General features: G+C 44.0%; 1 protein-coding gene across 2 annotated transcripts in view; it reads left to right on the top strand.

Moving 5' to 3' along the window:
• Positions 1-15863, top strand: part of DNAJC11 (DnaJ heat shock protein family (Hsp40) member C11) — a 134993-nt gene that overhangs the window by 94316 nt on the left and 24814 nt on the right. For both annotated transcript variants that reach the window (XM_075605003.1, XM_075605004.1), the window contains 3 exons: positions 7931-8059; positions 8727-8849; positions 12106-12179. In XM_075605003.1, the coding sequence (XP_075461118.1) occupies positions 7931-8059; positions 8727-8849; positions 12106-12179 (326 nt within the window). The remainder of the gene's footprint in view (positions 1-7930; positions 8060-8726; positions 8850-12105; positions 12180-15863) is intronic.

Here is a 15863-nt window from a genome sequence, read left to right as displayed (position 1 = left end):
TGTTCAGAGTCACCAACTCATAGTAGAATTCTTAATACAGGCTGTGAATAGCATCTCTCAGGAACAGGATATGGTGATAGAGTAAATTCTCATATATGGAGGAAAAGAACAGAGAGGACCCAAAATAGCGTAGTGTGTGTGTATATATGTATATATATATATATAGTAAAATAAAGGTAATTCACTTACATAAGTGCTATAGATGCAAGCATATAGACCACCCTGGATCAGATGGTAGTTGAGGACCAGTGGCCCAGGATCCTCGGAGGAGTTCACTACACACCTTGGGAATTTAACACCTGATGAAGCTCAATGAGTAAAATGCATAGGGTGAGCGTGCAGACCCTATAGAGACCCTGATGAAGGGGCCCTGAGATGTATCTGAAACGTTGCATACCTATGGATTAAATACCCCTTTTTTTTTTCATCTTCCTGTAGGGCTGTGTCTCCTTCCCTGGTAATTTGATTTTGGTGAAGTATCTTTTTTATATATGTATACATTGTGTGTATGTATATGTGTATCTATATACACACACAGACACACAGTAGAGAATGCATGGCAGTGGTAGAAGTTAGGATAAGGGCAAGATGTCAGTTACAATATATGAATGGTGGTGCTCTAGAACAGGGGGGCGCAAACTTTTTTCCCTGCGCCCCCCTGACGGCTGTCCCCTCGCTCCCGCGCCCCCCCAACCCCAACTTACCTGCGCTCCGGCGTAATGACGTCACGTTGCCATAGCAACGTGACGTCACATGACCTCGCAGCGTCATTTTGACGCCGCGTTGCCATGGCGCCGCAGGGAGGAAGCCACCGGAGCCACGGTAAGTTAGGTTTACAGAGGCCCTGCAGCTCCCCCGGCACTTAATTTAAGTGCCTTCGGGAAGCGCGCGGGGCCTCTGTAAACCCCGCGCCCCCCGTCGGCAGTGTCGCGCCCCCCCTGGGGGTCGCGCCCCACAGTTTGCGCACCGCTGCTCTAGAATGCTGCGTCTTCTTGAGTCTTTGATAGAAAATGTAATTTCCAGCCCAGTTCAACTTCAGAATCCAAGATCAATAGGTGTGCTGTTGACCACTTCTTGTTCTACTTCTGTTGAACTCTCTGTTAAACTCCACATTGTATGCCACTTCAAAATGGGCTATTTGAAAGATAGAATGTTGCAACCTCGTACATGTTGCCCCCCTTCTCTGCCTCTAAATATATATTCCTAAAAAGTCACACAGCTCAATTAACCCACGAGGTACAGAAGACATGTTATTTGTACCCAGACAGTTCTCATACTTATGTTAGCTGTTCAGTTTACTCCTATTTGCAGCATAGCAGATGTTAATTGCAAAGGCAGGAGAGTTAAAACAGTGCATACCCGAGGAAAGAAAGATTAAGTCTGTTAGGATCTTAAAGATGAGTCCTCTAACATTCCCTGTTAAATTCCACATTGTATGCCACTTAAAAATTGGCTACTTTAATAAAGATGGGCTGCTGCTTGGATTGCGAAACCTGATATTTATTTATTTCTTGCTTCCAGACACCAGTGGAAGAAGGAACCAAAAGCTTAGAAAATATGTGTATGAGAGCGTGCAGCCCATGGGGAGACATTTATCAATGAAATATAGCCCATCAAATTTGCATCTCGTGTATTTAAAGGTAGCTGGGTCTAGTGGTAGTAACCTGACCACCTCGATGTCCAATTTAGCCAAGAGGGATCCTTTGCCACAAGTTTTCATTATTTTAATGACTGTGTCGAAGGATTTGTATTACACTCTGCATATGTTTTCATCTATAGTGTCATTAGGACAGATGTTGCATTAAGTAAGGTAAATTTCCCTGGCATTTTCTTAGGTACGACCCCAAATGAATAAATGATCAGACCTAGCAGTGGCTGCTTTAAAAATGGTCTAACCATGCATCCTGTTGCTAAATCCTTCAAGAATTTGTTGCGTACTATGTGTGCAAGTGCAATTTCACTCTGCAGTGGGATCTTTAAGCTCCCCAGCAGCACTGTGTGTTGGGAATGCTTTCTTTTCCCTGCTGAGGTATCACGACTATCAAGCCTCATCTAATGGTATTGTGACTGGGTAACTTCCTAGCGCGGGGGCCTGTTTCACTGCTTTTCTTTATAACTCCAGCACTTCACTCTTCTCTGTTTCCCAGGTGGGTCGTCCCCTAACGCCCATCTGGCTACTTTGGATAAAAGTGGCATTTTAGTCATAAGTCTGTCATCCGAAATTAAACACTTTGTTACCCTGCATTTTCTTCCGGAACTATTCATAGTTTTTCATTAACTATTGTTTTGTTTTTTTTAGTTTGAGTGCTGAGCTTAATGAGCTAATTCCATATGCAAACATATTGTTACTTCCGCATATGGCTTTAGATTAGGTTTGGCACTTCTTGACTTGCTATGAGTTTTCTCCTGAGCCCTCTTTCATGTCCTGCAATGTTTTTATGTTTTGCATAATGGCCTGCAGCTGCTTTCTTATCATTTAAAGTAGGGCTTGCTTGCTATCTGAGACCTCCTAGGAATCTGACGTTTTGCAAACCCCTGAGTTGTCACCTATGTTAACTGCCTCTGAAGTGCCTGATAATGGGCGAGATTGGGTGCGGCAGGGATTGAAACTGAGTGATATGCTCACCGAATCCTGATGTAGAGGGGAGAGACTGCCCTCCTGCGTCTTGCATTATGTTTTGTGCTAGATCACTCTGGTTGGCCTGTTACATCTGTGGTCTCCTGCTCTCCATGCTGACCAATGTGTTGTAAGGTGTATGCTTCAAGTTTGGAGCATCTAGTAAGCCCCAGGCTGCTGCTTAATGCAGAGGGGTCCGGAATGTGTTCCAGTACGGTTGTTGGTACTGCTGGGAAGGTAGAACTCGTTGACAAAGCGCTGTTGCGCGACACGGGTCCGAGCTGTGCATATTTTTCCTCTGATGTCACTGGATCAATAAAGGACATTTTAATCATACCAGGTTCGTAGCCCCCTCTCACTTGTTCTCTTAGTGCTCCGCTTGTTCCTCGTCTGGATCGTGCTGTTTATTCATCCCCTTCAGCGTGCGGCACAGGGATCTGGCTGGACAGTCTGCAGTATCTACCTGCTGTGAGTACCTTACCATTCCTTCAGTTGGAGATACTGTGTATCAGAAGTCTGTGACTCTAGGCAGTTATTCCAGGAGCTTGACAGGATAGTGTGTTCATATACATTCTGTCCCTGTCTATACACAGGACATATGGATCATTGACTCCCACATCTGAGTTTACATATATATACACCAACACAGTGGTACTCATTCTCATTTATATGATTAGTGTCCACTATAACGCCTTGTCCTGCTGCAGCCGGCGGTGCGCGCGTCCGCGGGCCACCAGCTGTTTGCCTCCGTTCTGGAGGTCCCCACTGGCTCCTTCCGGAGTGGCTGACTGCGTGCTGTGACGCGTTAGCCAGCCGGAGCTACAAGGAGCTTGTAGTTTCGGAGAGTGTCGCGTCACGTGACACGCAAGGGAGCCAATCTGTGTTCCCCCTCTGCTCCGATCCCCGTTCTGATTCACACCCCCCCCCGTGTGTGTGTATTTGCCAGTGTGTGTATTTGCCTGTGTGTGAGTGCCTGTGTGTGTGAGTGGAGGGGAGCAGGGAGGGAAGCTGTGTGTGTCTTGGGTTTTTTGTGTTAACTTTTGGCCGGCTCGGGAGGAGGGAGGTGCGTCCAGCTAGAGGCAGAAAATTTGTATCTCCCGCTCCCTGAATCTGTGCTCCGCTGCTGCCATCCGCGGGGGGGGGGGGGAGTGTTTACGGGAGCAGCAGAGGACATTTGGAGGGAGGGGGAGAGTAGCGGGTTCCTCCGCTCAAACAACGCCGCCGCTCCTGCTCCCTACAGACCGCAGGTAGCGGTCAATTACCTGTCAGCGTGCCGCCTGTCTGCAGTGCGGGCGCGCTGACTGAGGGAGCGGGGCCTTAGCCTTAGTGTTTCTCATTTCCAAGGATGTTGACATATGAAGCTTGAGCACTGATACAGAGAACTCTGTTTCTCACTACCAAGTACTGCTGGGAAGGTAGCTCGCTAGAAGGGTGGAGTCACCAAGTAGGGGAGCTAAGCTGGTGAAACGGTCCTGCTAGGTTTTGGCCTGTGGAAGGCAAGGTCCCAAAGTGGCGCTTCGAGGGGGTAGGGGAGTGCTGCTGAGAAGGGGGACCTGGCTGGAAAGGTGTAGGAGTGCTGTGGCCGCTGCCCACAGTGTTTCCATCTCCCTAGGTTTCCAGCGTGGCAGCAGTTTGCTGCCTTGCTGTAGGGGGTGTTGCCAGGCCGAGCTACGTGGCTAGGAAGGAGGAAGCAACACAAGTTTGAGGGAGCAGTAGACATCAGCACTGGCAGTGAGCATATAAAAGTCCATAAATTCCGTGGTAGATGGAATTGCAGGTATGATGTACATCTTTACAGGGAAATAAAGAAGGGACTAATTGCGCAGAATCCAAAACTTTTAATAATACAAAACGCACCCAACAAACCCCCCTGAATGAACACTTACAGATGTTATGTCATTCAGGACATATAGCAGTTACTTTAGAGGCAGTCACACCCCTCTCTGACGCTGGACCGGGTGTAAGTAGTAGCTTTCTTTCTTGCATGTATTCCTTCCGTATGCGGCCGCCCAAGAGCAACAGTTAGCTTACAGCAGAGTTCCCGCGTTACTTCTCCCGGTCCGGTCAGTCTCTCTTACCTGTGCTTCACTCAACACGTTTCGCTGGCGTGAATCCAGCTTCGTCAGGCGTAATACTCTGTCTACATCTACCTACATTAATATAGCCAATGATCTATATATCTATTGACTAAATCAAAACAGACTTAATAAAATTCTTAATAACATTTTGCAAGAGACGGAAGGAAGGAGGAAGCTCTGGAGACAGAGCTGGGTCTGTGAACCCCCCTCCCCCCCTGCACAGGACCTGTTTGAGCTGGTGCTGCTTGGGATTGAATGCTGTGCGTGTTGGAAGGGGGAGGCTCCCTCCCCCACCTGGACGTTGTCCTGCAGCCTCTGCAGCAGAGGGCTTGGAAGTGAGCTGGGGCAAGGTTGGATGGAGGAGGAGTTGTTCCCCCGCCAGAAGTGGGGGGCAAGGGGGCAGGCATTTGAGTGATCGGAGGTAAGGGTCAGGCCGCGGTGGTTGTGGCTGGCGACTTTAAGCCCGATTATCTCTCAAAAGAGGAAGAGGGCTGGAAGTGAAGTGATTCTGCAGCAGGATGAAATGGTGGCCACAGAATTGGAGGCAGCGGTTGGAGTACAGGAACCGTTTGAGGCATTGGTGGGGAGTGGAGCCGGGGAGGAAGTTTAGTCCCATACAGCGATGTTAGCTTGTCCCTTCTTGTTTAGGGTACTTAGCCCCTATGTCCCCCTCCCTTGTCCTTCCTTCAGGTGCACCCAAGCAAGGGGCGCCAGGCGGATGACACGCTGTCTATCGTCCCCACAGATGTTGGGCCTACGGCTTTCTTTAATCTTAAAACAGGAGTAAGGTTGCCAAGCGAGTAGAACAGTATTGGCATATGTGAAGCAAAGTTATTATGAGTTTTTCTATTAGTAGTCAGGCCCGCAGAGAGATGGGACTGTTGCATACGTACTCTAACCACTGTGGAGCTCAAAGCAAGTCTTTCTTAAAGGACAACTTTTAGTAAAGTTATTATGCCACTTCATAACAATAACTGGAAAGCTCTGCTAATGTGATATAATTAAGATTTGGAAGCCACTAATCTCCCACGACAGCTACTGTATAGTATTTTCCACTGTTTCAAACGATCATCATGGGAGAGAGAAAATAAATAATTTGTGTATTATACCGTACAATCACAGGATTCTTTCTTTTATCCATGGCCATGATTGAGTGCTTTACAAGCCTTGAAGTAGATTTTGTGGTACAAATTCATGAAAATATAAAGATAGTGTTACCCAAGCGAAAGGCTCATAATGCTTCACTGGTGGTGATTCTGACTGGGGTATGAGTTAATTTATATTCATCTCTTGTTTTTATGTGGTCTGTAAGCCATTCTGAGCCAACACGGCTTTATCTTCATTGCTCCCGTAGAGACATTTAGTGCTTTCAATGGTATAGAAATGGAAGTTTCCATATTGTGCTACAGCAGAGCCTGAGTAATACCGTTTCTTTTCGCACTTTAAGGTTTATGTTATAAGAATATAAAGGGATAGATGCATGCTTAGTTATGTATTTAAACAAATGGGGTGGAGAGAGATTTATTTTTATGGCATCGATCAAATAATTTAAACCTATTAAACATATCACTGCAATTTGTACGATCTCGTCATATCTGACACTGTACCTTTAACATCACATTGGCATGATATACTCAGAGAGCCTATACACCTCATACATTGTCCTTGACGCTTGCAGCTGCACTTACCAGAACACCATCGTACTGTCTCTGTACGTTCTTCCTACTTACCACTTAGATTGTAAGCTCTTGGGGACAGGGACTCCTGTTTTCCTAATGTTACTTTTATGTCTGAAGCGCTTATTCCGATTGTGTTCTATTATGTCACGTGTATTAATGCTGTGAAGCGCTATGTGCATGGATGGCGCTAAAGATATACATAAATACTGTATATACATACTTCTAGGAACAGGGTGTATTAATAAGTACTCCCAAGCCTATGAATTTACGAGCCGATTTTCTTCTAAGTTCTACGTCATAAAAGAAAAAAATCACTGTAAAAAAAATACAAATGTTGTTTTGTTTTTTTTAAAGCTGAGCTAAGAACATAACATTTATCAGAAAAAGATGTAAACTCTTGACATGCAGATTATCTGAAACGTATTCCCTGTATTGCACATTTAACAAATGATTTGTACGGTTTCTGAAGTCGGACTCGGAGATTCAAACTTTAAACAGACTTTCTCAGTCACATTGGTGAACTAGTTGGAGTGAATTATGACCTTGCCCACATGATTTTCAAAACCAAAGAGGACAATATAATGAAAACAAATTGAAATGTGAATTCCCCCTTGTCCTTGTTGCCAGCCTGTGAACTGTACACAGCACTAGCAAAATACAGAAGAGGTATAGTTTGGGTAACAATTCTTGAACAATATCCCATAAATAATCAGCCTAATCACTGGAAGTAGACTACACGGATTAATTTGGTTATAACATTCGTCATAATTGAATCTCGTGGGGGAGAACGTGATGGATTGTTAACCTTTTCTTCTTTTTTTAAACTGAGAGCATAATCTGAAAGGCCAAAACCACTGTAAAATTCAAGGAAGCTGTACCATTAAGCTCCATGGCACCATAATGTGTTGTGTACATTCCCTTGGCTGCAAAGTTAATCAGTTGACTGGATTTAGTGTGCCTCATTTCTTTTAATAGCTGCTGCTTTGCTGATCCATCTCTCTTTTATCTGACTTTTTTCCCTCCTCCTCACTTTACTTTAGTCAGAAGTCATTTAGCAATGTGTCTCTCCACAGTGTCTTCCATAAGAGAGTACTTGCTCTGTTTGATCCTAATAAGTATTATCGGACAGTCCCTGAACTCTTGCTGTGTACTGTAACTCTAAATGTAGGCTTGAAGTTCACGTCTAAAACGGCCACTCTTGTTTTTCCATCTTTTATCAAAAACAGATGCTGGTATGTGATTTATTGTGTCCATTCCTATAAGTAGCAAATTCTGGAGGGCCTAGGACTCGCTGCTGCATTGAAAGAGTTAACTAAGAAATTGCTTAAGGAAAACATTGCTCTTTCCAATCTACTTTCTAGATTAGTCAATCGCATTTTACTACACTAGGGAATGTAGCGAAAGTGCTGAATACATTATATCCATCTGGTGACACATGCAGTCAAGTGAGATGATTAATTTGAAGACTTGATATTTTAAGGTGATTGCATCAAGCTTATTATAAAATGTTCCTATTGATACCTGATTTTTTTCTTCTTTTGCTCTGTTTTTCCCAGGGGACAATTAGCGTCGGAATAGATGCCACCGAGCTGTTTGATCGTTATGATGAAGATTTCGAAGACATGCCAGGAAGTACCTTTCCCCAGATTGAAATTAACCGAATGCATATCTCCCAATCTATTGAGGTAACTCACTGCTAATGCCTTTCCATAGAAAGACGTGCTGCATTTGCAAGGCAAAACAGCACCAAGGAGTATCAAGCATTAGGTGATTCTCACATTTTATTATTTATTTACCACCTTCTCATCTTTATTTATAAAGAGATGCAGTTACCCACTTAGCTGAGGACTCATCGACTCATCTACATGTTGAAGAGAGTTTCACAGTAGGGCAGTGCATGTGTGTGCAGTGTCAATTTCCCTTGCCTTTGCACATAGTTTGTGTTCTATTCAGTCGTGGTACAGTGATTTACTGCAGAGCACACATGAAGAAAAGCTCTGACTTGTGAGTAAAGGTCCACTATTGACAAATATTCAGCAATAAGGTTAATTTAATACCAAGAGCAGAAAATTGCAATCATCTTTCATCACCTAGCTGGAGAGGTGACTTATCTGTCCAAGTCACTTGGCTGTAATCTCTGTGACCTGAAGGTTTTAGATTCTTATCTTATCAAGGTCAAATGAACATCATCTTCCTCCTGGGAAAGTGGAATGAGTGCCAGTTTTGGTACGACTGATATTTAACTTATATAAAAAGTGTGATACTCTATATGAAAAGCATTGTCCTTTTAAAAATATTGTCAATTCATAAAAAGTTGATTTTAATTTAGCAACGTTTGCTTTATCTTGCCAGGCACCTCTGACTGCTACAGACACAGCAATCCTCTCTGGAAGTCTCTCCACGCAGAATGGCAATGGTGGGGGATCAATAAACTTAGCTCTGAGACGAGTGACCTCGGCCAAGGGATGGGGAGAGGTAAGCACCATAAAAATAATAGCGGGCGGTTGAAGCTGCTTTCTACATCGGTTAACTGAAAACGGTTGGCTAAGCAAAAACATATGCAGTGCATTATGGAAATAAACTGCAAAATAGGACGGAAAGGTAGTTTGCAAACTGGTGTTTATATAATTATGGCTGTCTACCATCCTGTCAGACACAATAGGTTTTATACATCGCTGCTTATGTGTGAAGGGCAAAACTAATGGGATCTTTGCCTGCTCGCTGCTCTTCATTTTGCACAACAGCCTGTGTTTGTACAGGTGATTAGGGGGTATCAATTATTACTGAAGCCCCTAAGGCTGCTAGTTAGTATCTAGAGAGCCTAAATATGCTGAAGTTGCTTAAGAGAAATGATCTTATCTGGAAAACTAAATCCATAAAAGCAGACGGCTAAAAATGGTCACAGACTACATTCTCAATAAAGTACTTTAATAACATCTAAAAATATGATGACTCCTAAAAAAAACCATGTTACATTATTTATGCAGTGTTTATTTAGATGCTCTTATGTTTGCATTGTGTACCAAGATTGCCCTCTGTGATGTAATGCCATGCAGAAGAAGACCCATTCTGTTTGAGAAGACTGCATGCGTGTTTGCTAAAGGTATTATGAGTCAGGAAAGGAGTCTTTGTAAATTGTGTGTGGACAGGGAGCCACACTTAACAACATAAACAAATTCTAGTGCAGTCACGGCAATGGCGGATTAATGCTACGGATGGTCCCTTTCGGAAGCATGTACGCCCCGCAGCATGATCGCGGCAGACACGGTTTCTGGCACTGAAAAAATGTGTACTTCTTTGGCTGCAGCGCCGGAGACAGTGTGTCTTACTACATCTGTACTGGATTGCAAATAAAATGTATCGTCTTATAATTCAGCCCAATTTTGTATTTTTTTATTTTATTATTATACCGCAGGTCAATGCTACATTTGCACACATGGAACTTGTTCAGACTTCAGCATTAAGGGTGGCACTCTTATAGTGCTGTACCCACTTAAGTTGGTTTCAATCTCTTGACACCAAGCTGTTCCACGTTTTGGCTCTTCATCTAAAAAGTCTATTTCCTCTATCTTTAATGTAGCAGGTATAAAATGTGGTTTGGTTAGAATACATTTGAAGCTAATTGTGCAGACTTGCTGTAGCCAAAGGGGAATGAACATAAAGAACTCTAACTTAATAATACTCTCTCTTTCCCCCATGGAAATAGTTCCTAGTTAAGATTTTACAATTGCACAGAAGAAGTAGGAGTTTTGATTCTGTAGTTAAGTCTTCTTCGGCCCTGTCTGTAATTTTTACTGAGTATATAAATACTGCAACTTTAACAAGCGTTTGGAACTGCTAAAACTGAACAATGTCAGATTAACATTGAAACGCTGCTCTGAAAGTCACCCAGACTGGTAAATGAGACAATGAAAGCTTTCTCCAACTTCAAAGGCTGTTCTGAAGCAGAACTGCTGACATGGTTTAACATGAGACTCTGGAGAACAGTCCCTAGCCACCCCTGTGAGACCTGCAAACAGTGGAGTGTAACAAAATGGAAATGCAAAAAAGCAGCAATTCATCCGAAGACCCTTAATTAGATTCAGAGAGGAGAGTCAGTTATCAGGCAGCCGGGTCTGCTCCAGAGAGGCCTCTCCTCTCTTATTCTAGCTTCCTGATCTTGGAAAGAGAGGCTTTGCTGCCAGAGAGAGAAATTAGATTAAATCAGAAACACCAGTTATAATTTAAGGGTTGAATGGGGCAGTGGCCCAAGGCCAAACTGTTTTCAGTCAGGATGAAAGGATAAGACTTGTGGCTGATTATATTATTTGGCATGTGATCTGTATGATCTATGTTAGCTACAGTCAGTGCCCATTTTGAGGGTGGTACGTGTTGTGTCTAGTGGTTCTTTGAAGGTTTTTTTTTACTCATGAAGTTATGGTCCCAAATAGCCTGTCCATTTTTTTTAGATTGAATTTACTTTACCTTTCTAAGAAGATGATAACTTACTTAAGAAATTCTTCAATAGAAATCTATTTTCCAGATATTTAAAATTAAAAACATGAATGTGGGAGCTCCTAAAAAGGGGCTGATTTAGTGCAAGTGCTATTTTGGGTTGAATCCAGTTTACAGTCTTTGGTTTTAGCCCTTTGGGGGAGGGTGGGTGGGGGGCAAAATCAAGTTTCGATAATGGATGTCGGAGCTCGATCTGACGTTAACTGCCATAGAAGTAAATAACGTTTAGTGAATCCTGGTGTTTGTGTCTATATTCCTTAATACGTTTTGAAGGGCCAGTCCCTCGTATAACCAGAATGGCAGGTGCTTATTTAATAGATGAAATGCTGGTGATTAGTAATTACATTAAAACAAGTATAAGTAAAATGACATTTAGTTAGGCACCCAGTAATTCGATAGCAACTAAATGCTTTGGAGACCATTTTTATCTGATCTTTTTGATGGAGGTAGGATTATATCTACAGGTAATTTATCAGTTTTTAATTTGTTCTCTGACTTTAAAAATAATTATCATTTCATTTTTTATTTTATTTTTTTACTAAAAAACAAAGTTTTAATGTTAAGGGTGAATTAATCTAGCAATGACTAAATAGACCAGTTATGTATATTTTTTGGTCAGGTTTGTAGAACTGCCTCTTTTTGTTGAGTCTCTGCACCTCAGAATTACTAAAGGCTCACACCACCTACTTGGCTAGCAAGATTATAGGATCTTTTCAAAGCAAAGTAAATCAGTTTTCCGTGACAACCACTCAAACCCGTAAAACTGGGCATTCTGAGATGATTTAGTTTGAAAAATAACAGCTGCCATTTTTTAAGAGTGCCTGTAATAATTATTTTTGCATCCTTTGATAAAACACAAAACTGTGACATATTTTACTGTGATGTGTGTGATCAGGATAAGTACAGGCAGTCCTCGGTTATCCAGCGGAATCCGTTCTGGAAGTAGTGTTGGATAGTGAAACTGTTGTAAAGTGAGTCCCATGTTAATCAGTGGCGGTGAGTGTTGGATAACGCATTCAGGCGTTTGATAACGCACTCCGGCGTCGAGAAACGGCTCATAGGGAGGCACTGTAAAGCGTTGGATATGCCATTCGTTGCAAAGTGAAACGTTGGATAGCGAGGACTACCTGTATGGGGAAAGAGAGGCGATTTGTCCAAAAATGACAGCAAGTGGAACTGCACATTTTTAGAACGTGTTTGTATGCAATAGCATTAATAATATTTCCCCCTTTTTTAGTTAGAATTTGGAGCTGGTGACCTTCAGGGACCTCTGTTTGGATTTAAATTTTTCCGCAATCTTACTCCTAAATGGTAAGTTATAATCAAGGGACCAGTCACTAGCATGAATACATTGGATAAATATAGTTTGTCCTTTTTATGTTTTACATTTTTTTTTAAAGTTGACAGAATGATACAAAGTTACTAAATGATCTAGCTGCGTTTATATTTGTAGTTCTTGTGATAATCACTGCTAAAGAAATTCAGTCATAAATGAAAAGCTTAAATTCACAACCTTTTAAGGCTATGGCCCCATTGCGTGCGCGCTACAGAGCACCTCCCGGCGCTCTCCCCCTCCAGCCGAGCGATCTGGGGGGCGCGGCTAAGACGTTACGCGGCTGGTTCGGCCTAATTGGCTGAACCGCCGCCATTGCTGGGCCGACGCGCCAAAAGACAAAATTCTTGTCTTTTGGCAAAGGCAGTTGCGCTCACAGGCAGCTACTGGGGCACACTTTGTGTGCGCCGCGCACACCATCGCGTGAGTAGCCGCAGCCACCTGGAAGAAGCATAAAGCTGCAGACCAAGCAATATCCTACATGTGTGTTTTTTTAAAACAGTAATGTACTATGAGAAAATACTTCTAGAATGTAGTTTTTAATGTATTATTAAAAAGCATTTTTTGTTTCTATAGCAACCATTTACAAAGTCACTTCCTCTTCTGAAACGGGCTCTGGCACACCCCTTTTTGAGCCCTGCCCCCTCTCTAGCAGTGCACCAATTGTATCTAGTGACTGCCTGGTCACCTGATCATCCCCACAGAACTTTGCATCTTTGGTTCTCTTTTTCTGCACTGACACGCAGTGAACCCTGAGCCGAATCTTCGCCGATCGATCAGCAATTTAATGAATTACTTATTGTGTGGATTGTATTGATGCACATATTAAAGGGGGGGAGGGGAGAGTTAAAAAAAAATGGCAGCTTGGACTGCTTTAAACATCCCACTCCCTGTCACAGGCGGAGTCATAAATGACACCCCGGAATGTGACAGAGCTGCAGAGTGCAGAGGAAACCCTTGAATTCCATTATTTGGGATGATTGACCTTAATTATTCTGATTATTTTTCTTGATATATTAAGCACACAAATATTGCATGAAAACATGTTTTTGAACCTGCCTTTAATATCGTGATTAAAAGGTTTAGAATGTGAACTTGAAATTTATATATGGGTCAGTGACCTATTTGCAGATAAATACTTTCATTTTGCTTTCTCCCTGAAAAAAGTTTTCTCAACCCTGTGCAAGTGATGAAAGAGGATTAGAGCTCCCACTTTTTGATACCAAATCGTGCTGAAAGTGTTGTCAGACAGTTTTATGAGCCTCAGGAATATTGTTCTTAAATACATTTTATAAACAAAGAAAGTTTTGAGGATTAAGAAGTTTAAAGCAATACTCAATTCCACTTAGTGCCTTACTGTTTTGAGGATTGAAGGAACAGTTAACATGAAATAGTGCTTTAAATAGTTTGTCAATACATAGAAATGCAGTGAGTGTGAAGGCTCCTCCTTAGACAAGCTTAGAATTTATTGGTTGGCATGTTTATTACAATCGTCTTTGCAAAGTTAAAACGTTCTGCCACAGTGTCATTTCATGGTACTATACCTCTGCAGCTAAGCAGATTTTCTTTGTCAGCTGTGTTAAACTGCTGCTTTAAAAACTATAATTAGGGTCATTTGGGGAGGAAAGTAAGGTCACATGTTCACAGTTGAAATGAGTCGCACTAGATTAATTTTTAGGGTAGTTTGCGTTTGGAAGCCGGTAATTTATTTTCCATCCAAAATAAGGGTATGACCCTCGTAAAGAGCGTCAATGTAAGACTGATATTTAGGTCACTGTTTGTTTAACATCAGCAGTGTTAGACTTGTATATGTTTCTCTTCTGCAGCTGGTTATGTAGGGCAACCACGGAGTGTGTAATCGAATAGATTTGTAGTACCAACAGGCAGCCAGAAGATGGCCTACTTTTACTTCTGTTTTTATTTTACGTTTAAGTTCCATCTGTGACAGTGACCCAAACGTCACTGTATGAGCATGCTTTAAAGCAGGGGTGCGCAAATTGGGTTGCGTGAAATTTTCTATGGGGTGGCGCGGCGCTAACTGTTGCCCCGCGCTCTTCCCCAAAGCATATAAATGAAATGCCGGGAAGCGTAACTCTCTTACCTGGTCTCCGGCAGCTTCTGGCGACACGTCTCCATGGCAATGCGACTTTAAATGATGCCGTGGGGTTACATGACGCCGTGCTGCCATGGGGGGAGAGCAGGCAGGGGGCGCAGAAGGCAAAGTTTGCGCAGCCCTGCTTTAAAGTATAAAGCATTACTGAAGATGGCTACATACCTGCATCATTCCAAACAATTCATCTTAAATCTCTACTACCACTTATTGTAATGATTCTTTATTTATTAATATATTTAGACAATTTGTCTCGGCTAGCTGTTTTCATCATGAATATAAACTTCATATTTAATCCTTCTGGTATTGTTCTTTTTTTTTTTATATACCTATTTATTTATAAATATTATTTGTTTGTGGTTTTCTAAAAGCTGCTTGATAACGTGCCCCATGTCACTTTGTCTTTGAAGCTGAGAGAGAGAGAGTGGGGGGAGAGAGAGAGAGTGGGGGGAGAGAGAGAGAGAGTGGGGGGAGAGAGAGAGAGAGTGGGGGGGAGAGAGAGAGAGTGGGGGGGAGAGAGAGAGTGGGGGGGAGAGAGAGAGTGGGGGGGAGAGAGAGAGTGGGGGGGGAGAGAGAGTGGGGGGAGAGAGGGAGAGAGTGGGGGGAGAGAGGGGGAGAGAGGGAGAGAGTGGGGGGAGAGAGGGAGAGAGTGGGGGGAGAGAGGGAGAGAGTGGGGGGAGAGAGGGAGAGAGGGAGAGAGTGGGGGGAGAGAGGGAGAGAGTGGGGGGAGAGAGGGAGAGAGTGGGGGGAGAGAGGGAGAGAGTGGGGGGAGAGAGGGAGAGAGTGGGGAGAGAGAGGGAGAGAGTGGAGGGAGAGAGTGGGGGGAGAGAGGGAGAGAGTGGAGGGAGAGAGTAGGGGGAGAGAGGGAGAGAGTGGGGGGAGAGAGGGAGAGAGTGGGGGGAGAGAGGGAGAGAGTGGGGGGAGAGAGGGAGAGAGTGGGGGGAGAGAGGGAGAGAGTGGGGGGAGAGAGGGAGAGAGTGGAGGGAGAGAGTGGGGGGAGAGAGGGAGAGAGTGGGGGGAGAGAGGGAGAGAGTGGGGGGAGAGAGGGAGAGAGTGGGGGGAGAGAGGGAGAGAGTGGGGGGAGAGAGGGAGAGAGTGGGGGAGAGAGGGAGAGAGTGGGGAGAGAGAGGGAGAGAGTGGAGGGAGAGAGTGGGGGGAGAGAGGGAGAGAGTGGGGGGAGAGAGGGAGAGAGTGAGGGGAAAGAGGGAGAGAGTGGGGGGAGAGAGGGAGAGAGTGGGGGGAGAGTGGGGGGAGAGAGGGAGAGAGTGGGGGGAGAGAGGGAGAGAGTGGGGGGAGAGAGGGAGAGAGAGAGTGGGGGGAGAGTTAGAGAGAGAGAGTGGGGGGAGAGTTAGAGAGAGAGAGTGGGGGAGAGTTAGAGAGAGAGAGTGGGGGGAGAGTTAGAGAGAGAGGGTGTGGGGGAGAGAGAGGGTGTGGGGGAGAGAGGGTGTGGGGGAGAGAGAGGGTGTGGGGGAAAGAGAGAGTGTGGTGACTGACTGGGGGGGTGGTGACTGATTGGGGGGGTGGTGACTGATTGGGGGGGTACCTCTGGTGT

Source organism: Ascaphus truei, chromosome 6 (genome assembly GCF_040206685.1).
Source record: "Ascaphus truei isolate aAscTru1 chromosome 6, aAscTru1.hap1, whole genome shotgun sequence".
Classification (NCBI taxonomy): Eukaryota; Metazoa; Chordata; class Amphibia; order Anura; family Ascaphidae; genus Ascaphus; species Ascaphus truei.
Note: the sequence above shows the minus strand (reverse complement) of the source record. Positions and strands in the feature narration are given on the sequence as shown.